This window comes from Phyllobates terribilis, unplaced genomic scaffold (assembly GCF_046119375.1).
Source record: "Phyllobates terribilis strain yellow unplaced genomic scaffold, ASM4611937v1 Scaffold_7__3_contigs__length_470593459, whole genome shotgun sequence".
NCBI classification, from domain to species: Eukaryota; Metazoa; Chordata; class Amphibia; order Anura; family Dendrobatidae; genus Phyllobates; species Phyllobates terribilis.
In genome coordinates this window covers 200,182,455-200,206,138 of record NW_027362767.1, presented here as the reverse complement: position 1 = coordinate 200,206,138, position 23,684 = coordinate 200,182,455, and the positions used below count along the sequence as shown (strand labels likewise).

At 40.7% G+C, this 23,684-nt stretch overlaps 1 protein-coding gene across 1 annotated transcript in view; it reads right to left on the bottom strand.

Annotated features, from left to right (window-relative positions):
- The window catches only part of FRMPD3 (FERM and PDZ domain containing 3), a 409,804-nt gene that overhangs the window by 64,078 nt on the left and 322,042 nt on the right, over nucleotides 1-23,684 (bottom strand). Inside the window, exons 11-13 of the mRNA XM_073639657.1 lie at nucleotides 22,211-22,347; nucleotides 1,869-1,992; nucleotides 1,701-1,790 (exon numbers count right to left, since the gene is read on the bottom strand). Of these exons, the coding sequence (XP_073495758.1) occupies nucleotides 1,701-1,790; nucleotides 1,869-1,992; nucleotides 22,211-22,347 (351 nt within the window). The remainder of the gene's footprint in view (nucleotides 1-1,700; nucleotides 1,791-1,868; nucleotides 1,993-22,210; nucleotides 22,348-23,684) is intronic.

Sequence of the window (23,684 nt, the reverse complement as noted above, 5' to 3'; positions counted from 1 at the left end):
CTGCCTACTTGTTTGCTGATCTGTGGTTGGTTAATATCCTGGTTACACAGGCCGACCGGCGGCAGTACACCACTGCCTACTTGTTTGCTGATCTGTGGTTGGTTAATATCCTGGTTACACAGGCCGACCGGCGGCAGCACACCACTGCCTACTTGTTTGCTGATCTGTGGTTGGTTAATATCCTGGTTACACAGGCCGACCGGCGGCAGCACACCACTGCCTACTTGTTTGCTGATCTGTGGTTGGTTAATATCCTGGTTACACAGGCCGACCGGCGGCAGTACACCACTGCCTACTTGTTTGCTGATCTGTGGTTGGTTAATATCCTGGTTACACAGGCCGACCGGCGGCAGCACACCACTGCTTACTTGTTTGCTGATCTGTGGTTGGTTAATATCCTGGTTACACAGGCCGACCGGCGGCAGCACACCACTGCCTACTTGTTTGCTGATCTGTGGTTGGTTAATATCCTGGTTACACAGGCCGACCGGCGGCAGTACACCACTGCCTACTTGTTTGCTGATCTGTGGTTGGTTAATATCCTGGTTACACAGGCCGACCGGCAGCAGCACACCACTGCCTACTTGTTTGCTGATCTGTGGTTGGTTAATATCCTGGTTACACAGGCCGACCGGCGGCAGCACACCACTGCCTACTTGTTTGCTGATCTGTGGTTGGTTAATATCCTGGTTACACAGGCCGACCGGCGGCAGCACACCACTGCCTACTTGTTTGCTGATCTGTGGTTGGTTAATATCCTGGTTACACAGGCCGACCGGCGGCAGTACACCACTGCCTACTTGTTTGCTGATCTGTGGTTGGTTAATATCCTGGTTACACAGGCCGACCGGCGGCAGCACACCACTGCCTACTTGTTTGCCGAGCTGTGGTTGGTTAATATCCTGGTTACACAGGCCGACCGGTGGCAGCACACCACTGCCTACTTGTTTGCTGATCTGTGGTTGGTTAATATCCTGGTTACACAGGCCGACCGGCGGCAGCACTCCACTGCCTACTTGTTTGCTGATCTGTGGTTGGTTAATATCCTGGTTACACAGGCACAGCGCTCGTCACTGCTCGTCGCATGTGCACTGCCTGATCTAATAGATCGTCCTATGCTATGCTGTAAGCTGCCATTGTTCTCGGTAGCACGGGCGCTGTTTACACAGAACAATGTGCTGCCGAGAATGAAGACAATTTGTACAAACAAAAAGATCATTTCACCCGATGAAGGAGCGTTTTGCCCATTCATTCGGTAACTGTCAGCCTGTTTACACTGCACAATTCTCCTTCCTAGCAATGCTCATCCACGATAATCAGGCAGTGTGAATGGACCTCTGCACGAATACATAATTCTACACAGTAATACAGTTTAGTCTCCTTCATCCACCATTAGACAACTGTTCTAGCAGTGCCACAATTCCTTGTTTTTCTTCTATGCAACTGTTGTATGAATTAGGAGGAAATTAAAAAGCGTCACCATCAAAATGAATCAGACTGCAGCCATTGTGATATTTAGGGCCGTTTTCCTACTATTCAACATATTAATCAAGTTACGCAAACTCTTTCTTCTTCATCTCAAAATGTGAACAGATGTCCTTGTTGGACTAATTATTTTTTTGTTGGTAAATATGTAAAGTTAAAGAGAGTACAACACAATCTGCATGACACCTGCGGACAAAGCGGAGGCTGTGTGTTACCATGGCGACTGTGCTGAAGAGGACACCAGCAAATGTTGGCAGCTCGTTAAGAATACGAAGGTAACGCAGCTTGGCTTGAATGATGGACATCTGTGTGAATGAGAAGGTGCACGGTTACACAACCATCGGTGAAACACCAACACAATCATTTGTCATTATATCCCTTACCTTGTTACCAGATAATTGGTTTTGGTGGATTTTCAGATGTTGAGCCAACGCTTTGCGGAGTGATTTTTCTTTATAAACCTGTAAAAGGGATGGAGGAAGGAAAGGCTCCAAGCCCCACTCTTTCCTAAAGGAACATAGGGGAACATTGATTAAGATGAGCCTCACAACACTTCTTATCTTGATTTGTCAGTGCACACAAATACACCAACCCAAACACATACACACACATATATACACACAAATACACATACTGTATACACACATATACACACATACAGTACAGACCAAAAGTTTGGGCACACCTTCTCATTTAAAGATTTTTCTGTATTTTCATGACTATGAAAATTGTACATTCACACTGAAGGCATCAAAACTATGAATTAACACATGTGGGATTATATACTTAACAAAAAAGTGTGAAGCAACTGAAAATATGTCTTATATTCTAGGTTCTTCAAAGTAGCCACCTTTTGCTTTGATGACTGCTTTGCGCACTCTTGGCATTCTCTTGATGAGTTTCAAGAGGTAGTCACCGGAAATGGTTTTCACTTCACAGGTGTGCCCTGTCAGGTTTAATAAGTGGGATTTCTTGCCTTATAAATGGGGTTGGGACCATCAGTTGTGTTGTGCAGAAGTCAGGTGGATACACAGCTGATAGTCCTACTGAATAGACTTTTAGAATTTGTATTATGGCAAGAAAAAAGCAGCTAAGTAATGAAAAACGAGTGGCCATCATTACTTTAAGAAATGAAGGTCAGTCAGTCCGAAAAATTGGGCAAACTTTGAAAGTGTCCCCAAGTGCAGTTGCAAAAACCATCAAGGGCTACAAAGAAACTGGCTCACATGAGGACTGCCCCAGGAAAGGAAGACCAAGAGTCACCTCTGCTTCTGAGGATAAGTTTATCCGAGTCACCAGCCTCAGAAATTGCAGGTTAACAGCAGCTCAGATTAGAGACCAGGTCAATGCCACACAGAGTTCTAGCAGCAGACACATCTCTACAACAACTGTTAAGAGGAGACTTTGTTCAGCAGACCTTTATGGTAAAATAGCTGCTAGGAAACCACTGCTAAGGACAGGCAACAAGCAGAAGAGACTTGTTTGGGCTAAAGAACACAAGGAATGGACATTAGACCAGTGGAAATCTGTGCTCTGGTCTCATGAGTCCGAATTTGAGATCTTTGGTTCCAACCACCGTGTCTTTATGCGGCGCAGAAAAGGTGAACGGATGGACTCTACATACCTGGTTCCCACCGTGAAGCATGGAGGAGGAGGTGTGATGGTGTAGGGGTGCTTTCCTGGTAACACTGTTGGGGATTTATTCAAAATTGAAGGCATACTGAACCAGCATGGATACCACAGCATCTTGCAGCGGCATGCTATTCCATCCAGTTTGCGTTTAGTTGGACCATCATTTATTTTTCAACAGGACAATGACTCCAAACACACCTCCAGGCTGTGTAAGGGCTAGTTGACCAAGTAGGAGAGTGATGGGGTGCTACGACAGATGACCTGGCCTCCACAGTCACCAGACTTGAACCCAATTGAGATGGTTTGGGGTGAGCTGGACCGCAAAGTGAAGGCAAAAGGGCCAACAAGTGCTAAGCATCTCTGGAAACTCCTTCAAGATTGTTGGAAGACCATTTCCGGTGACTACCTCTTGAAGCTCATCAAGAGAATGCCAAGAGTGTGCAAAGCAGTCATCAAAGCAAAAGGTGGCTACTTTGAAGAACCTAGAATATAAAACATATTTTCAGTTGTTTCACACTTTTTGTTAAGTATATAATTCCACATGTGTTAATTCATAGTTTTGATGCCTTCAATGTGAATGTACAATTTTCATAGTCAAGAAAATACAGAAAAATCTTTAAATGAGAAGGTGTGTCCAAACTTTTGGTCTGTACTGTACATACACCCACCCAAACAAATATACATATGTACACACACACACAAATACACATATACTCACATACACACATATACCCACTCAAACACATACACCCACATATATATACACAAATACATATATACTCACATACACACATATAACCCCCAAAAAAAACAAAAAAACAATGGGAGGGAAAGATAGAAAAACCTAAGCTTGCTCTGACACTGGTATTGGCACCCTTTTACATTAATTTAGTATAGAAATACATTTTGCCTCGCCTGTGGTAAATCACAAAAGAAATTCACCTGTGATTAATTGTCGGTGCCCATGTGACATGAATTAGCCAATGAATGATGACTTCAGTGTTTTAAAAAGCCACATGTTAGGCCCTGTTCTTTTGTCACAATGCTAAAGACAAAGGAACTGTCTGAGGACATCAGAACTGCTATTCTGAGCAATCACAAGACTGCCAAAGAGTATAAGGCCATCTCCAAAGACCTTGGTATTCCAGTTTCAACAATGCGCAATGTTATTAAGAAGTTTTCCAAGCATGTATCCGTCAAGAACTTCCCTAGACGTGGGGGAAAGAGGAAAATTGACAAGAGATATCTTCAAAGGTTGGTGGAAAAAACACCACGTCAAACATCCAAAGACCTGAAGGCCAACCTGGAACAGTCTGGGGTCATGGTTTCAACAAGTACCATACACCGCACACTAAACCAAGCAGAGCTTTATGGGCGAAGGCCAAGTTAGAAACCATTGCTGAAGAAAAGACATAAAAAGGAACGACTGATCTTTGCAAAGAGTACCTTGACAAACCACAATCCTTCTGGGAAAATGTTCTCTGGACAGATGAAACAAAAATAGAGCTTTTTGGCAATGCAAACAACAGCTTGTTTACAAACGGCGCAATGAAGCTTATAAGGAAAAGAACACCTTACCAACAGTTAAGCATGGTGGAGGATCTACACTGTGTACAGAATTATTAAGCAAGTTGTATTTTAGAGGATTATTTTTATTATTGATCAACAACTATGTTCTCAATCAACCCAAAAGACACATAAATATCCAAGCTTAATATTTTTGGAAGTTGGAGTGTTTTTTTTTTTTAGATTTGGCTATCTTAGGAGGATATCTGTTTGTGCAGGTAACTATTACTATGCAGAATTATTAGGCAACTTAATAAAAACCAAATATAATCCCATCTCACTTGTTTATTTTCACCAGGTAAACCAATATCAGTGCACAAAATTTAGAAATAAACATTTCTGACATGCAAAAACAAAAACCAAAAAAATTAATGATCAATGTAGCCACCTTTCTTTATGATAACACTCAACAGCCTTCCATCCATAGATTCTTTCAGTTGCTTGATCTGTTTTCGATCAACATTGCGTGCAGCAGCCACCACAGCCTCCCAGACACTGTTCCGAGAGGTGTACTGTTTATCCTCCCTGTAGATCTCACATTTTATGATGGACCACAGGTACTCTATGGGGTTCAGATCTGGTGAACAAGGGGGCCATGTCATTTTTTTTTTCTTATTTTAGACCTTTACTGGCCGGACACGCTGTGGAGTAGTTGGATGCATGTGATGGAGCATTGTCCTGCATGAAAATCATGTTTTTCTTGAAGGATGCCGACTTCTTTCTTTACCACTGCTTGAAGAAGTTGTCTTCCAGAAACTGGCAGTAGGTCTGGGAGTTGAGCTTCTCTCCATCCTCAACCCGAAAAGGTCCCACAAGTTCATCTTTGATGATACCAGCCCATACCAGTACCCCACCTCCACCTTGCTGGCGTCTGAGTCAGAATGGAGATCTCTGCCCTTTACTGATCCCGCCTCTGGCCCATCCATCTGGCCCATCAAGAGTCACTCTCATTTCATCAGTCCATAAAACCTTTGAAAAATTAGTCTTAAGATATTTCTTGTCCCATTCTTGACATTTTATCTTATGTTTCTTGTTCAAAGATGGTCGTTTTTCAGCCTTCCTTAGCTTGGCCATGTCCCTGAGTATCGCACACCTTGTGCTTTTTGATGCTCCAGTAACGTTGCAGCTCTGAAATATGGTAAAACTGGTGGCAAATGGCATCTTGGCAGCTTCACGCTTGATTTTCCTCAATTCATGGGCAGTTATTTTGCGCCTTTTTGGCCAACACGGTTCTTGCGACCCTGTTGGCTATTTGCCATGAAACGCTTGATTGTTCGGTGATCACGCTTCAAAAGTTTGGAAATTTCAAGACTGCTGCCTCCCTCTGCAAGACATCTCACAATTTTGGACTTTTCAGAGCCCGTCAAATCTCTCTTCTGACCCATTTTGCCAAAGGAAAGGAAGTTGCCTAATAATTAAGCCCACCTTATATAGGGTGTTGATGTCATTAGTCAACACTCCTCCTCATTACAGAGATGCACATCACCAGATTTACTTAACTGGTAGTTGGCTCTCAAGCCTATGCAGCTTGGAGTAGGACGACATGTATAAAAAGTATCATGTGATCAAAATACTAATTTGCCTAATAATTCTGCACGCGGTGTATAATGCTGTGGGGTTGCTTTGCTGCATCTGGTACCAGATGCCTTGACCGTATCACAGGAATCATGAAATCAGAGAATTATCAAGAGATTTTAGTGCAAAATGTTCTACCCAGTGTAAAAAAATTTGGTTTGAGTCGAAGATCATGGGTCCTCCAGCAAGACATTGACCCAAAGCGCACATCCAAAAGTACACAGGAATGGTTGAAAAATAAAAAGTGGACTGTTTTAAAATGGCCAGCAATGAGTCCTGACCTCAATCCCATTGAAAATCTTTGGGGTGAGCTGAAATCTGCCATTGGGAAAAAGAACCCTGCAAACATCCAAGAGCTTGAAAAAACTGCAAAGGATGATGGGAGAAAATTCCAGCAGAGAAGAGCAAGAAGCTTATAGATGGCTACAAGAACAGTCTGGAGGCCGTCAGCAATGCCAAAGGGTGGGCAACCAAGTATTAATTAGGGGGGCAACCAAGTATTAATTAGGGGTGCCTTTATTGCTGCACATGCTGGTTATTCTGTTTCTTCTTTGAAATTGCAACATGGAATTTGAAAAACAATGTTTTATTGTTGTATTACTTTGGGCCACTAATTAAAAAAATCCTGAGGATATAACTTTGGTACATTTCCATTTATTTCTGAAGATATTTTAGAGTCTATGAAAAAATGAAGGCGTGCCAATAATGGTGAGCAGCACGGTATATACACATACACCAACACAAACACCACACACACACACACATATACACACACACACTAGAGACATACATATACTCACATACACACACAAATGCAAACAAATACACAGACACTCACATACACCCATATATACACACAAACACACATATGTACACATACATCCAAACACACACACACACGCATACTCATACACAAACAAATATACACAAATACATACACATACAAACACATAGACATACTGTACACATATACTCAAATGCAAACACACATACGTACACCTACCCAAACACATAGATACACATAAATAGACATACACATACTCAAATACAAACACACACATAAATATATGTATATATATATATATATATATATATATGTATACACACAGAGATACACATGTACTCAAATACAAACACACATACACACATCCAAACACGTACACACTCAAATACAAACAAATATACACAGATACTCACATACACACATATACACACACTCACCCACCCAAACACATACATATATACACACATATACAAACAAATATACACAGATGCTCACATCCACACACATACACACACATATACACACACACAAATACAAACAAATATATACAGCTACATACATATACACACACAGACATATACACACGTACTCTAATACAAACACACATACAAACACATACAGTATATACACAAATACAAACACACATACATATATACACACATATACTCACCCATCCAAACACATCCACACAAACATACAGACACAAAAAACACACATACACGTACATGCACACACACATATTCCCACAAAAAGACACACACATACATAAACCCACCCAAACACATACATACACATATACACACATATACCCAACCAAACACACACAAACAGATATACACACATATACCGACCCAGCACATATACACATGCATACACATATACACACATGCGCATAGTCAAATACACACTCAGACATATACACACATACAGATACATACATGCAAACATACACATACTCCCAGATAAACACACATACAAACACCTAGACATACACATATACACACATATACACATGCACATACTCAAATACACACACATACATATAAACATATACAACCACACACACGCCTAAACACACCCACCATAAACATATATATACACACATACACATCCTCAAATACATGCACACACACTGTGAATTTCAAAATTGTTTGTACTATTTTTATTCCATTTTACAATAATGTTTCTGAAACTGTTCCATTCACATGAGGTCATATATTTCTAAACTCAAACCAGAAAAAGTAACAATTTTTCATAGTCAGAGGTAACAATAACCAATTATTCTGACTAGTCTTGCACTGCCAGTCCATACCCCATTATCATCACCATATACACCACAAACAGCATTCTAGAGTACAGCTGTACTGATAACACCAGCCATGCATTATCTGTTTTGTTTCCAAGGTTAGCTCACATTCACACGGTCAGTATTCAGTCAGTATTTTACATCAGTATTTGTAGCCAAAACCAGGAGTGGAACAATCAGAGGAAAAGTATAATAGAAACACGTCACCACTTCTGTATTTATCACCCACTCCTGGTTTTAGCTTACAAATACTGATGTAAAATCCTGACCAAATACTGAACGTGTGAACGTGGGCTAACACAAGCGATTTTAGCACAAAACATACTTGCTAAGGATTCTTTCAAAATAATCAAGCAGAAAAAAATGTGCATTAATGACTCCTGTTAGAAATCATCTTTTACTCTTAATGAGAGAATTCATGAATATCTCTGAGTCCATTTAAAATAATATATTCCCGATGTATCAGTGCAAAGCCTTTAATGAACAGAGTTAACATTCACGATCATCAGAGTCCCATAATGTCTCTGTTCTGATGTGTCATTAGGATTGTTGGCAGGGGGACAAACTACTGTTAAGGCGCATTAGGCAAAATAACACACTTTTGTTCAGTGGATAATAATCATGATCAGTTGTTTTCACAAATAAAGTACAAGAAGTTTTTTTTTCCTGCTTTTGCCATTTTTTTCCTCAATGACAAAGCTATGTGTGGGGGACGCTGGTGAGCAGCCAAGAAAGATGAACGCTTGCCAAACGCTTTTTGGGCAAAAGAGCCACGACATCAAGCATTTTCTTACCCATTACCTTGCAGCGGGCACTATGCTTCCTATTCTGCATATTTCCATAGTAAATTTATGAAAGTCTCATCGCCAACCTCAGACCAACAATAGGGAGTAATATGGTGACAAAGCCTGATGACAACTGATGTATTTTTTTCATCAATTTTGCCATCAGTTCTGATCCAGTTAAGTTGTATCAGGTTCAGGAACTATTGAAAACATGTGCATTTGGCTTTACACAAAATGCTCAGACAGTGTAAGACTATGTTCACACAATGCGTTTTTGTAGCGTTTTTTTTTTTTTTCAACAGCCAAAATCTGCTTTCTTGGAATTAAAAACGCTCTGCTCAAAATGCCCAGTTTTCAGCATTTTTGGAGCGTTTCTTGCAGCGTTCATTGGTGCAGATTACTTGTTGGATTTCTCTACAGTTCATGTTTAATAAAGTTAGTTTGATTCACCAAAACCGATGCAAAAATGCATTATTGTGCTTTCTCATTCATTTCTATGGGTGAAAAATGATGCAAAAACTTTGAAGGAATTGACATGCTGCAGATTTCAAACACGTTACAGTTTTTCAATTCAGTCAGGAAAAAAAAGTATGTACATGAGATTTTGGAAATCTCATAGATTTTGCCGACACTGTAAAAAGCAGCTTTTAATTTGTATTAAAAAATGCTGCAAAAATGCAACATGTGAACGTAGCCTAAGGCTGGGTTCATATGCATCTGTTAAATCAGGCTCCGTTTTATGAGCTTAAGACACTCAATAGGTTCACAACTGATGGCTTTTTCACCATTTCATTCCCAAGAACTGGTCGAGGCTGGATTATAATGCTACATGACACATTGTGATCCGGTCATCAGACCAGCACTTGTCTGGCATAACAACTTTGGGCCAGACAAGTGTGAAGGAACACATTGCAAACAATGGCATCAGTTCCTCCACCCGTTTCTATCTGCCATTTTAGTGAAACACTCGCTGGAAATGCTGACGCAGCGAAGAAAATGCTGCACGGTCAGAGGGCCTAAGAATCCAGCTAATGAGACAATCGCCCGAATCGCTGGTGCGCAAGTATGTCACTGCCTGCAGGCCACAACATTTATGCATCAGTAAGCTGTGAGAAAGTAAGAAATCGGAAACAGTTGCCCAGCACACATACTGATAGATAAGTGCCACGGCCTGGTGGATAGTGGCCTGTTTGCATGCACGATACTCTGTAAGTGTGCCAGGTTAGGCATCTGCCACATCATCTTCTTTTTACATGTTTGTGAATCTAAATGATATATATACAGTGGGTACGGAAAGTATTCAGACGCCTTTAAACTTTTCACTTTGTTTCATTGCAGCCATTTGGTAAATTCTAAAAAGTTCATTTTTTTTCTCATTAATGTACACTCTGCACCCCATCTTGACTGAAAAAAAAACCAGAAATGTTGAATTTTTTGCAAATTTATTAAAAAAGAAAAACAGAAAGAGTGAAAAATTTAAAGGGGTCTGAATACTTTCCGTACCCACTGTATATATATATATACAGGTGAAACCAGAAGTATACATATGTACACTATATAAAAAACACATATGCATGTTTTTCTCAATATCTGACATGAAATGAGCTGCAGAAAGTGAAAGTCCCATAGTGGGACTAAGTAAAAAGTAAAAAAAAAGTTGTAAAAATATTTTTAAAAAAAATCACAAAATAATAATAAAAAATATATATATTGTACCAACAAATAAATATTATTATGAAAAAAAAACAACAAAACAATAAAAGTACACATATTTGGTATCACCGCGTCCATAATGACCTAACCTATAAAACTGTACCACTAGTTAACCCCTTTACTGAACACAGTAAAAAAAATAAAAAAAAGAAAGCTAAAAAGGCTAAAAACGATTGTCAAACCGCCGAACAAAAAATGGAATAAAACACAATCAAAACTACAAATGTAAATAAAAATGGTACCGCTGAAAATGTCATCTTGTTCTGCAAAAAATAAGCCACCATACAGCTCCATCAGCTGAAAAATAAAAAAGTTATAGCTCTCACAATACAACGATGCAAAAAACTATTTTTCTATAAAATAGCTTGTATTGTGTAAAAGCACCAAAACATAAAAAAAAAACGATATAAATGTAGTATTTCTGTAATCATACTGACCCAAAGAATAAAGCTGCATTTTCAATTTTACCACACGCGGAAAAGCATAAAAAAACATATCCTGAATTGTTTTTTTTTTTTTATTCTGCCTCCCAAAAATCGGAATAGAAAGTGATCAAAAAATGTCACGTGCCCGAAAATGGTACCAATACAAATGTCAACTTGTCCTGCAAAGAACAAGCCCTTACATGACTCTGTCGGCCAAAATATGGAAAAATTATAGCTCTCAAAATATGGCGATGCAAAAACTAGTTTTTGCAAAACAAAAGTGTCTTTTAGTGTGACAGCTGTCAATCATAAAAACCTATATCAATCTGGTATCACTGCAATCGCAACGACCCAAAGAATAAAGTCGTCTAATCACTTATACCGCACGAGGAACAGCGTAAAAAATAAATAAAACCAATTCTTCACATGCTTAGTTCTTTGTGCCTCCCAAAGATCGCAGAAAGGCTCGGCTAACATTTATTCTGCGCTCTGCGCTGAGCGCTTACACCGGGGTTTCCGTGTAAATCTCTGAAATACATGATTCAGACGGAACCCCCGGCGGAAGATTCCCTGTAATGAGGCAGATTGAGGCACTGTGGACACCGTCTGGCCTGTGATCCCATGGTGTCTGTCTGTTTATTAAATCTCTGAAAAAAAAAGGACACCGCTAAAAAGAGGCGAGAGTAACTCTGCTGCCACATTATAGTGAATGAATCCCTCGGAGGTTTCATCTGAGTTACGTCACTCTGAGATTTAAATAGAACAGAAACCCCAATATCAATGCTCAGTGTAGAGCACAGGATAAATGGGAACATTTACATAACATTTTGGATCACAATAAAAGCTTTGACTCGATCCACAAAAAAAGCCCCACTCTGGGCTGTCATCTGTTAACGGAAATATAAGGCCTTCCACGTTACTGGTAGCACAAAGGCTCTGGAAAAGCAAAATGGCCCTTGCCCCCCAAAAGGAATTTAGCACATTTTGTGCTCGTGCTCCCAAATACAAGTGCCCCCTCCCTTCTGAGCCCCACAGTGTGCCTAAACCGCAGTTAGCGTCCACATATTTGAAATTTCTGTAGTGATGAGAACCCGCCTAATTTACGGGTGCATGTCTCCAGAAGCATGAGCTGGACACAACGTACTGGTCACTACAACGGCAGTTGCAATTTTCACTCAGCATCATCGACTGCTGCTTGTTTCTGGAAAACACCCATGTAGCTAAAATCCTCACCACACCTGTACTGTAGATAAATTCTCAAAGGAGTATAATTTCCAAAATGGGGTCACTTGAGGGGGGATTCTGCTCTTTTAGCACTTAGGGGCTCTGTATATGGGATCTGCATACTATTCTAGGAAAATCTGCGTTCCAGGAGGCAAATAGCGCACTGTCCCCCCGAGTCTCGCCGTGTGGCTTAGCAGTAGTGTACAGCCATATACAGTGGTGGCCAAAAGTATTGGCACCCCTGCAATTCTGTCAGATAATACTCAGTTTCTTCCTGAAAATGATTGCAATCACAAATTCTTTGGTATTATTATCTTCATTTAATTTGTCTTCAATGAAAAAAACACAAAAAGAATTGTCCTAAAGCCAAATTGGATACAATTCCACACCAAACCTAAAAAAGGGGGTGGACAAAAGTATTGGCACTGTTTGAAAAATCATGTGATGCTTCTCTAATTCGTGTAATTAACAGCACCTGTAACTTAACTGTGGCACCTAACAGGTGTTGGCAATAACTAAATCACACTTGAAGCCAGTTAACATGGATTAAAGTTGACTCAACCTCTGTCCTGTGTCCTTGTGTGTACCACATTGAGCATGGAGAAAAGAAAGAAGACCAAAGAACTGTCTGAGGACTTGAGAAACCAAATTGTGAGGAAGCATGAGCAATCTTAAGGCTACAAGTCCATCTCCAAAGACATGAATGTTCTGTGTCTTCCGTGCGCAGTGTCATCAAGAAGTGTAAAGCCCATGGCACTGTGGCTAACCTCCCTAGATGTGGACGGAAAAGAAAAATTGACGAGAGATTTCAACGCAAGATTGTGCAGATGGTGGATAAAGAACCTCGACTAACATCCAAACAAGTTCAAGCTGCCCTGCAGTCCGAGGGTACAACAGTGTCAACCCGTACTATCCGTCTGCGCTTGAATGAAAAGTGACTGTATGGTAGGATACCCAGGAAGACCCCACTTTTTACCCCGAGACATAAAAAAGCCAGGTTGGAGTTTGCCAAAACTTACCTGAGAAAGCCTAAAACGTTTTGGAAGAATGTTCTCTGGTCAGATGAGAGAAAAGTAGAGCTTTTTGGCAAAAAGCATCAACATAGAGTATACAGGAAAAAAAAAGAGGCATTCAAAGAAAAGAACACGGTCCCTACAGTCAAATATGGCGGAGGTTCCTTGATGTTTTGGGGTTGCTTTGCTGCCTCTGGCACTGAACTGCTTGACCGTGTGCATGGCATTATGAAGTTTGAAGACTACCAACAAATTTTTCAGGATAATGTAGGACCCAGTGTGAGAAAGATGGGTCTCCCTCAGAGGTCATGGGTCTTCCAGAAGGACAATGACCCAAAACACACTTCCAAAAGCACTATAAAATGGTTTTAGAGAAAGCACTGGAGACTTCTAAGGTGGCCAGCAATGGGTCCAGACCTGAATCCCATAGAACACCTGTGGAGAGATCTCAAAATGGCAGTTTGGAGAAGGCACCCTTCAAAATCAGGGACCTGGAGCAGTTTGCCAAAGAAGAATGGTCTACAATTCCAGCAGAGCATTGTAAGAAACTCATTGATGGTTACCGGAAGCGGTTGTTCGCAGTTATTTTGGCTAAAGGTTGTGCAACCAAGTATTAGGCTGAGGGTGCCAATACTTTTGTCTGGCCCATTTTTGGAGTTTTGTGTGAAATGATCAATGATTTGATTTTTGCTTCATTCTCTTTTGTGTTTTTTCCTTGCAAGCAAATTTAATGAAGAGAATAATACCAAAGAATTTGTGATTGCAATCATTTTCAGGAAGAAACTGAGTATTATCTGACAGAATTGCAGGGGTGCCAATACTTTTGGCCACCACTGTATGGGGTATTTCTACATTCAGCAAAAATTGTGTGACAAATTTTGGTGCCATTTTTATCTATTTCCCTGTGTGAAAATGTAAAATCTGGGGCGAAAACAAAACTTTGGTGGTAAAAATGTAATTATTCTTTCTTCACCGCCCAATGGTGTAACATTCTGTACAGCACATGTGGTGTCAACATGCTCACTACACCCCTAGATGAATTAATTGAGAGGTGTAGTTTGTAAAATGGGGTCTCTTATGGGGGGTTCTGCTGTTCTGGCATCTTAGGGGCTTTGCCAATGTGACAAGGCCCCGTCAAACCAGCCCAGCAAAATATGAACTCCAATATGGCGCTTCTTCCTTTCTGAGCTTTGCACTGTGCCTTAAAAGTAGTTTTCAACTACATATGTGGTACATACATAGGAGAAATTGCATAACACATTTTGGTTCCATTTTCTCCTGCTATCCTTGTGAAAATGAAAATATTGGGGGCTAAAACAACATTTTTGTGGGAAAAATATATATTTTTTTCATTTTTACAGACCCACGTTGTAAAATTCTGCGAAGCACCTATGGGTCTAAGTTGCTCACCACACATCTAAATAATTTCATTGCGGGGTTTAGTTTAAAAAATGGGGTCACTTGTGGGGGGTTTCCACTGTTTAGGCACATCAGGGGCTCTCCAAACACGATATGACAACCGCAGACCATTCCATCAAAGTCTGTGTTCCAAAATGTTACTCCTTCCTTTCTGAAACCTGCTGTGTGCCCAAACAATAGTTTTATCCCACATATGGGATATTTGCATGCTCAGGAGAAATTGCACAACAAATTTTACAGTCCATTTTCTCTTTTTACCCCTTTGAAAATAAAAAATTTGGGGATAAAAAAATGTTTGTGGGAAAAATGGGATTTTTTTTATTTTCACGGCGCTACTTTATAAACTTCTGTGAAGCACTTGGGGGTTCAGGGTGCTCACCACACATCTAGATAAGTTCCCTGAGGGGTCTAGTTTCCAAAATGGTGTCACTTGTGTGAGTTTCCACTGTTTAGGCACATAAGGGGCTCCCCAAACGCAACATGGCATCTGCTAATTATTCATGCAAATTTTACATTCAAAAAGTCAAATGGCGCTCCTTCCCTTCCGAACCCTGCGGTGCGCCCACACAGTGGTTTCCCCACACATATGGGGTATAGACGTGCTCGGGAGAAATTGTACAACAAATTTTCCATCCATGTTTTCCTGTTACCCTTTCAAAAATAAAAAAATTGGGTCTAAAGTAACATTTTTGTGAAAAAAAGTTAAATGTTCATTGTTTTCTACCATATTCCAAAAATTCCTGTGAAGCACCTGAAAGGTTAATAAAGTTAATGAACTTCTTTACCAGGGGAGGAGTCCTGATGAGATAATTTGCATATTCCCACTGCATTTTGGGGTAAGTGAAGAGTCTCCGCGAGCTCAAAGAACACTGGATTTTGGCTGTTGGAGCTGAAAAGAGGACATCGGTAAACCAGGGGAGGAGTACTGAGGAGATAATTTGCATATTCCCACTGCATTTTGGGGTAAGTGAAGAGTCTCCGCGAGCTCAAAGAACACTGGATTTTGGCTGTTGGAGCTGAAAAGAGGACATCGGTAAACCAGGGGTGGAGTCCTGAGGAGATAATTTGCATATTCCCACTGCATTTTGGGGTGAGTGAAGAGTCTCCGCGAGCTCAAAGAACACTGGATTTTGGCTGTTGGAGCTGAAAAGAGGACATCGGTAAACCAGGGGAGGGGTCCTGAGGAGATAATTTGCATATTCCCTCTGCATTTTGGGGTAAGTGAAGAGTCTCCGCGAGCTCAAAGAACACTGGATTTTGGCTGTTGGAGCTGAAAAGAGGACATCGGTAAACCAGGGGAGGAGTCCTGAGGAGATAATTTGCATATTCCCATTGCATTTTGGGGTGAGTGAAGAGTCTCCGCGAGCTCAAAGAACACTGGATTTTGGCTGTTGGAGCTGAAAAGAGGACATCGGTAAACCAGGGGAGGGGTCCTGAGGAGATAATTTGCATATTCCCACTGCATTTTGGGGTAAGTGAAGAGTCTCCGCGAGCTCAAAGAACACTGGATTTTGGCTGTTGGAGCTGAAAAGAGGACATCGGTAAACCAGGGGAGGAGTCCTGAGGAGATAATTTGCATATTCCCACTGCATTTTGGGGTGAGTGAAGAGTCTCCGCGAGCTCAAAGAACACTGGATTTTGGCTGTTGGAGCTGAAAAGAGGACATCGGTAAACCAGGGGAGGGGTCCTGAGGAGATAATTTGCATATTCCCACTGCATTTTGGGGTAAGTGAAGAGTCTCCGCGAGCTCAAAGAACACTGGATTTTGGCTGTTGGAGCTGAAAAGAGGACATCGGTAAACCAGGGGAGGGGTCCTGAGGAGATAATTTGCATATTCCCACTGCATTTTGGGGTAAGTGAAGAGTCTCCGCGAGCTCAAAGAACACTGGATTTTGGCTGTTGGAGCTGAAAAGAGGACATCGGTAAACCGCGCGCCTACTGGCGCGCGCATTTTGAAGCTTTTTTTTTAAGCTTTTTTCACTGTTTTCAGAACATTAACAATAAGAACATGGAAGAGTCCAGGAGCCATTTGGTGAGCTGCATATCCTGCTACATGTTCACAGACTTGCCAGTGGAAAAGCCAAACTTCACATGCCAGAAATGCAAGCTTGTGTCCCTGTTGGAGGAAAAGTTGCGAAATCTAGAAGAGAGGTTAACTACCTTGAAAATCATTAAGGAAGGTGAAGAGTTCTTAGACAGAGCAGAATTATCTCTTCATGATTCAGAAAGAGAAGAAATTCGAACTGCACCTGACGAAACAGAGGAATGGAAGCATGTGACCCACAGAAGCAGGAGGATCGAGAGGCAGTCAGCACCCATACTGCTCAGGAACCAGTACCAGGCTCTCACGCAGGAGAACCATGAAGAAATACAGCAAAATAAGACTTTGCCAGCAATGAATAACCTTGTAAGCCCTCAGAATCCTCCTGGATGGAGAAAGAAGAATGTTGTGAAGAAAAAACGGAGAGTGGTGGTCATGGGGGATTCCCTGTTAAGAGGAACAGAGGCCGCTATCTGCAGACCAGACATAACCTCAAGAGAAATGTGCTGTCTTCCAGGAGCAAAAATTAAAGATGTGTCTGACAGGATATCAAGACTCTTCAGACCTACAGATCACTACCCATTCCTGCTAATACATGTGGGGACAAATGACACCGCAAGAAAGGACCTGGAAACCATCTGCAGTGACTTTGAAGACTTAGGCAAGAAAGTGAAAGAATTGGGAGCGCAGGTGGTCTTCTCATCCATCCTCCCAGTGGATGGCCATGGAACAATGAGGTGGAATAAGATTCTACAGGTGAACAACTGGCTACGTCGATGGTGCCGTCAACAAGGATTTGGATTTCTGGATCACGGAATGAATTACCAATACGATGGACTACTTGCTAGAGATGGGGTGCACCTTACGAAGACTGGAAAACATGTATTTGGAAGTCGCCTTGCTACACTCATCAGAAGAGCTTTAAACTAGAACAATGTGGGAAGGGAAGCAAAAGGCCAGAAAAAGCCATACAGCTGACAAATACTATTGAGATCTCTGCTACTGGAAGTGGAAAGGAAGAACAAAGACAAAACAATTTAAATAATAAAAATATGGGAGGAAGAGAAACCAATCACAAACTAAAATGTTTTTATACAAATGCACAAAGCATGGGCAACAAACAAGGAGAATTGGAACTACTAATGCAGGAAAAGGAATATGATGTCATTGGAATCACTGAAACTTGGTGGGACGATACACATGATTGGAATAAAAGGCTAAAAGGATACAACTTATTTGCAAGAAACAGACTTGAAAAACGAGGAGGAGGTGTTGCATTGTATGTTAGAAAAGCGTATATCTGCACAGAGATTGAAGCTTCAGAGACTGGGAGTTCTGTGGAAACTATTTGGGTAAGAATACAAGGAGAGAACAACGGAAAGGACACCATTGTAGGCATTTACTACAGGCCACCTGGGCAAGCTGAAGATATGGATGAACTCTTTATGTATCAAATGACCAAGTTCTCCAAAAAATATGACGTAGTGGTCATGGGAGATTTCAACTATCCAGACATTTGTTGGGAATCTCTCTCAAGTAAAACTAACAGGTCAAGCAAATTCTTATCCTCTCTTGCTGACAACTTTATCTTCCAAAAGGTAGGGGAGAAAACAAGGGGATCTGCTACTTTGGATCTAATCCTTATAAACAGGGAGGAAATGGTTGAGGAGGTAAAGGTGGCTGGGACCCTAGGAGGCAGCGATCATGCTATTATAGAATTTTGGATAACTAGAGGAGGAAGACATGTGAAGACTCAAACTTCAAGGTTAGATTTTAGAAAGGCAGATTTTAAGAGACTCAGAAAGAGAATAGGAGGGATCCAATGGCTGGATGTCCTTAAGGACAAAAATGTTCAGGAAGGATGGGAAATTTTTAAAAATGAGATTCTCAAAGCACAAGCGTTAACAATCTCGAAAAGTAGGAAGAATGGGAAGCATTTAAGGAAACCAGGATGGATGAACACAGAACTTAAACACATGCTAAAAAGAAAGAAATAAATGTTTATTAAATGGAAAGAGGGAGGCATATCTAAAGAAGATTATAATGCAGTCTGCAGATCCTGCAGGGCACGTATCAGGTTAGCTAAAGCTGACAATGAATTAAGGCTTGCAAGAGATGTCAAAAGCAATAAAAAAGGATTTTGGGGGTATGTCAAAAGTAAAAGAAAAGTCAAAGATGCTATAGCTGTCTACAAATATGTCAAGGGCTGTCACATTGTAGAAGGATCATCTTTATTCTCATTTGCACAAGGAAAGACTAGAAGCAATGGGATGAAACTAAATGGGAGGAGACACAGATTAGATATTAGAAAAAACTTTTTGACAGTTAGGGTGATTAATGAGTGGAACAGGCTGCCACGAGAGGTGGTGAGTTCCCCTTCAATGGACGTCTTCAAACAGAGACTGGACAGACATCTGTCTGAGATGATCTAGTGAATCCTGCTTTGAGCAGGGGGTTGGACCAGATGACCCAGGAGGTCCCTTCCAACTCTACCATTCTATGATTCTATGATTCTTGAATGTGGTTTTGAGCACCTTGAGGGGTGCAGTTGTTAGAATGGTGTCACTTTTGGGTATTTTCTGTCATTAAGGCCCCTCAAAGTCACTTCTAATGTGATGTGGTCCCTAAAAAAATGGTTTTGTAAATTTTGTTGGAAAAATTAGAAATCGATGGTCAACTTTTAACCCTTATAACTTCCTAACAAAAAAAAGATGTTGGTTCCAAAATTGTGCTGATGTAAAGTAGACATGTGGGAAATGTTATTTATTAACTATTTTGTGTGACATATCGCTCTGATTTAAGGGCATGAAAATTCAAAGTTTGAAAATTGCAAAATTTTCAACATTTTCGCCAAATTTCTGATTTTTTCACAAATAAACGCAAGTGATATCGAAGAAATTTTACCACAATCATGAAGTACAATATGTCAAGAAAAAACAATCTCAGAATCAGGGGGATCATTGAAGCGTTCCAGAGTAATTACCTCATAAAGTGACTGAATTGTAAAAATTTGCCTGGTCATTAAAGTGCAAATAGCCTTCAGGGGTAAAGGGGTTAAGGATCGTTCAGCGCGGCGCATAAGAAGCGCAGTTGGCCTGTCTAAACAGATTATTAAATGATCAATGACTGGCAAAGATGTTGCCGGACAGCGGTCGTTTAATACTGTACATGTGTAAATGGACCCTTAAACATTTTAAAGGGGCTACCCACTACTAGACAGCCCCAGCTTAAAGGGAATCTGTCACCACTTTGGAGTTATCAGACCTCTACTATGGCCATACAGGGTATAGAGAGTAATGTATACATACCTGTATGGCCCATAGCAGAGGTCTGATTGCAGAGAAAAGCGCTTTAATCAATTCTATTTTGTACAGGGGGACGCCAAGCAATACCCGCCTATCTGCTTATTATTCCCCCAAACACCCACCTATGTGTTTAATTATCATATCCCCCCCTCCCCTGCACATCACAGGCCCTGTGACGTGCACTGTACTCCCTCTCGTGCCGGGCATGTGCAAAGCGCCGCTCACTTAACGCTCACATAGAGCGCCCTTCATCCCGGCCCGTCTCTCTGCTCTGCACAGAGGTTTCTATTGCGCAGGCACCGGGAAGTGACAGTGACTCCCCGGCGCCTGCACAATAGAACCCTGCGGCGCAGTGCAGAGGTAGACCGGGTCGGGAGGAAGCAAAGCACGCTCTATGTGAGCTCTATGTGAGCGGCGCTCTGCACATGCCCGGCACGAGAGGGAGCACAGTACATGTCACAGGGCCCTGTGACGTGCAGGGGAGGGGGGATATGATAATTAAGCATATAGGCAGGGATTTAGGGGAATAATAAGCACATAGGCGGGGATTTATTCCCGTCCCCCAGACGCCAAGCCTGTGGAAGATAAAATTGATTAAAGCGCTTTTCTCTGCAATCAGACCTCTGCTATGGGCCATACATGTAAGTATAGATTACTTTTCTATACCCTGTATGGCCATAGTAGAGGTCTGATGACTCCAAAGTGGTGACAGATTGCCTTTAATCAATTCAGGATCCCATATAAAATATAACAGTGGCTACTCACTTTCTGCAGCGGCGCCGTTCCGGCAATGTCATCGGTGAGTGACATGACTTCCTGGTGAGTGATGAGACATGCTGTCGGCTTACTTCAGGGTATTTGCTCATTTTGCTTTTTCCTTGGGTTTGGTCTGTGAAGTGGCCACAGTGTGAATGTGCTTCTACACATCGGACATATACCAACTTATGCACCAGCTCATTTCTTTGGTTTTGCCCATTTGCTGCAGCCAGCATGTGAAACATCACTCTCCGGGAACAGCAGTGCCGACATAGTTGGACCGTTACCACAGCAGGAGGTGAATATGGACTGTTTTTTATCTTATATGGGGTCCAGAATTGATTAAGCTAGGATTGTTTAGTAGTGGACAACCTCATTAATAAAATCTCCCCATTGTGTTGACGAAGTAAAAGCTGCTATGTGTAGGAGAACTAAATGAAGTAACTTGAAGATAGTGTATAAAACAAACTATTTGCAAAGATATTCAACTTTTTATTTTATTTTCAGCTGAACTTTTGTTCAATGGTGGAACTTCACTTTTAATATTTGGGGTCTGTCATTAAAATATGAGACTGCTGTAATTTTTGCTGCTGTTTTCATCATAATATATTGCTTTTAACTGAGACTGCATATTTTATTGATAAAGGCAATATCATTTCTACAGAACATATGGATATATGCCATCTGGCATTGTTGACCTTTTTTGGGGGGGATTTTTTTCCAGGTGCGCTGCACTTCTTTTAGAGTTCAGCATGTGACATTTCAGAGAGACTTCGACTTCAACACCTGCTATTGTATTTCCCTGAGTAGGAAAGTAAGCGTTTCTCAACCACCCATCTAGATTATTTTTAGATAGCAAACATTGTCAGCTTTGATCATTTTTTGGAAAAATTAATGTTTTCTAGGCATAGACTCAAAATGTCAACTTACTTGGTGCAAGTCACAAACATATTAAATATAGATCTTTGTATAATCAAAAATTCACTAGCATTATGTGGCATTTAGTGATACATGGTATTTCAGATTTTTTGACACACTAGAAAAGAAGAATAAAAAAAACACTAAAAAGTGAATCCCTGTGTGGAGCCCACTCAGGCCCTGCACTATGCATAAGACTTTTTTATTCTGTATGTAAAGATGGATATTATGATAAATAAAACAAAAAAAACAATTGTTCTTACTCAACTCCACGGAGAGAAATCTTGTGACCTGGACGAGAAGAGCTCACACTAATGTAGATGTGTAATGCACTTAGTACCAGGAGCATTTCAGGCTTCAGTTCAGCTCCTAGACGTTCTCTAATCACATCATTACGACTCTAAAAAGACACCAGAAACATGGTTAGATGATGGGAAGCTTGATTATAATCTTTACATTAAATGGGAATTCTACTTTCATCTGAGTTTGTGTAAATTAATAGTACAGTCAAATATAAGAAACTTTGTAATATATCTTATCAGAGAGATCAGCTTATTTCTCAACTTATTCTTCTCCTCTTTCCTCGTGAACTTATTATCCAAACTGTTTATCTTTGCCTTGCTCAAGACAAAAAGGACTGTCAGCACAGTCAAGTGTCAGGTTCCAATTCCTATTATACTTTACGGTGGGGGAGGGTGAAAAAGGATTGAGGTATACAGTGTGAAAACAGGAAGATGGAATGATTTCACTGAGCTTTCTAACAAGTCTTTTATCTCACCAAGAGCTGCATTCACATCTACACTGACCAGTTCTATGGTAAAGTCTCCTCAAAGTTGCTGCTGCATCTGTGTGCTAAGGAATTAAGAGCAGGAATCTCTCTCTTTGTGCTCTTTATAGGATAAATTACAGTGGCTAATCTGTAACCTCTGGCTCAGAGTGAATTGCAAATTAAGAGATACTGTAGATATTCACTTAAGCAGGATTTAAGTCATATACTGTAATGGGTCATAAATAATGATATTCCACATGTACACACATGACAGCTTATTCTGAAAAGTTACTTAAACTATAGCCTACCTTTAAAGTCAAATTCACATAATTAAATTAAAATCTATAGAAATATTTAACCATACAGATATAGACATATACAGTTATACCAAGAGAATGCCTCTAAAGTTGTCCTTAAAGCCTGAGATTATTTAATCTATACATTGAATACTCAGTTTGCATGCTTATCAATTTGCCTATCTTAAAAAAATTTTTTGCTAGTTTGGTTACACTTTTTCCACACATACTTGTATTTTCTATGTGGACATTGTTGGTATTGTGGGCATATGCAACAGATTAGGACTTATGACTTTATACTAACCAGACAGCAGATGGCGATAGTGTGTAAAGTTATATGCTTGCTGTAATGTGGGGAGGTAAGCTCTCAATTGTTGGTTGTTTTTACTTCCTGTGTTTTTTGTTTCTTTCCTGAATGTGTTATGTCAGCAGCACACGGACTGTGTGACACTGAATTGTATCTCATGTTTATCCAGTATGAAGTAAATACTGTTTACTCAAGATATCTTGCTGATTGAAGCTCTTGTAAGTACAGCGGTGACTGTAAGAAGATGCACTCTGCGACAGGTATCGCTATGCCCAATGTTGTCTCTGTCTTGGGTTTTGTCTGTTTAATGGCGAATATGAACGTTTTCCTATTTTGCATGCATACCAATTTATGCTCCAGTTCAT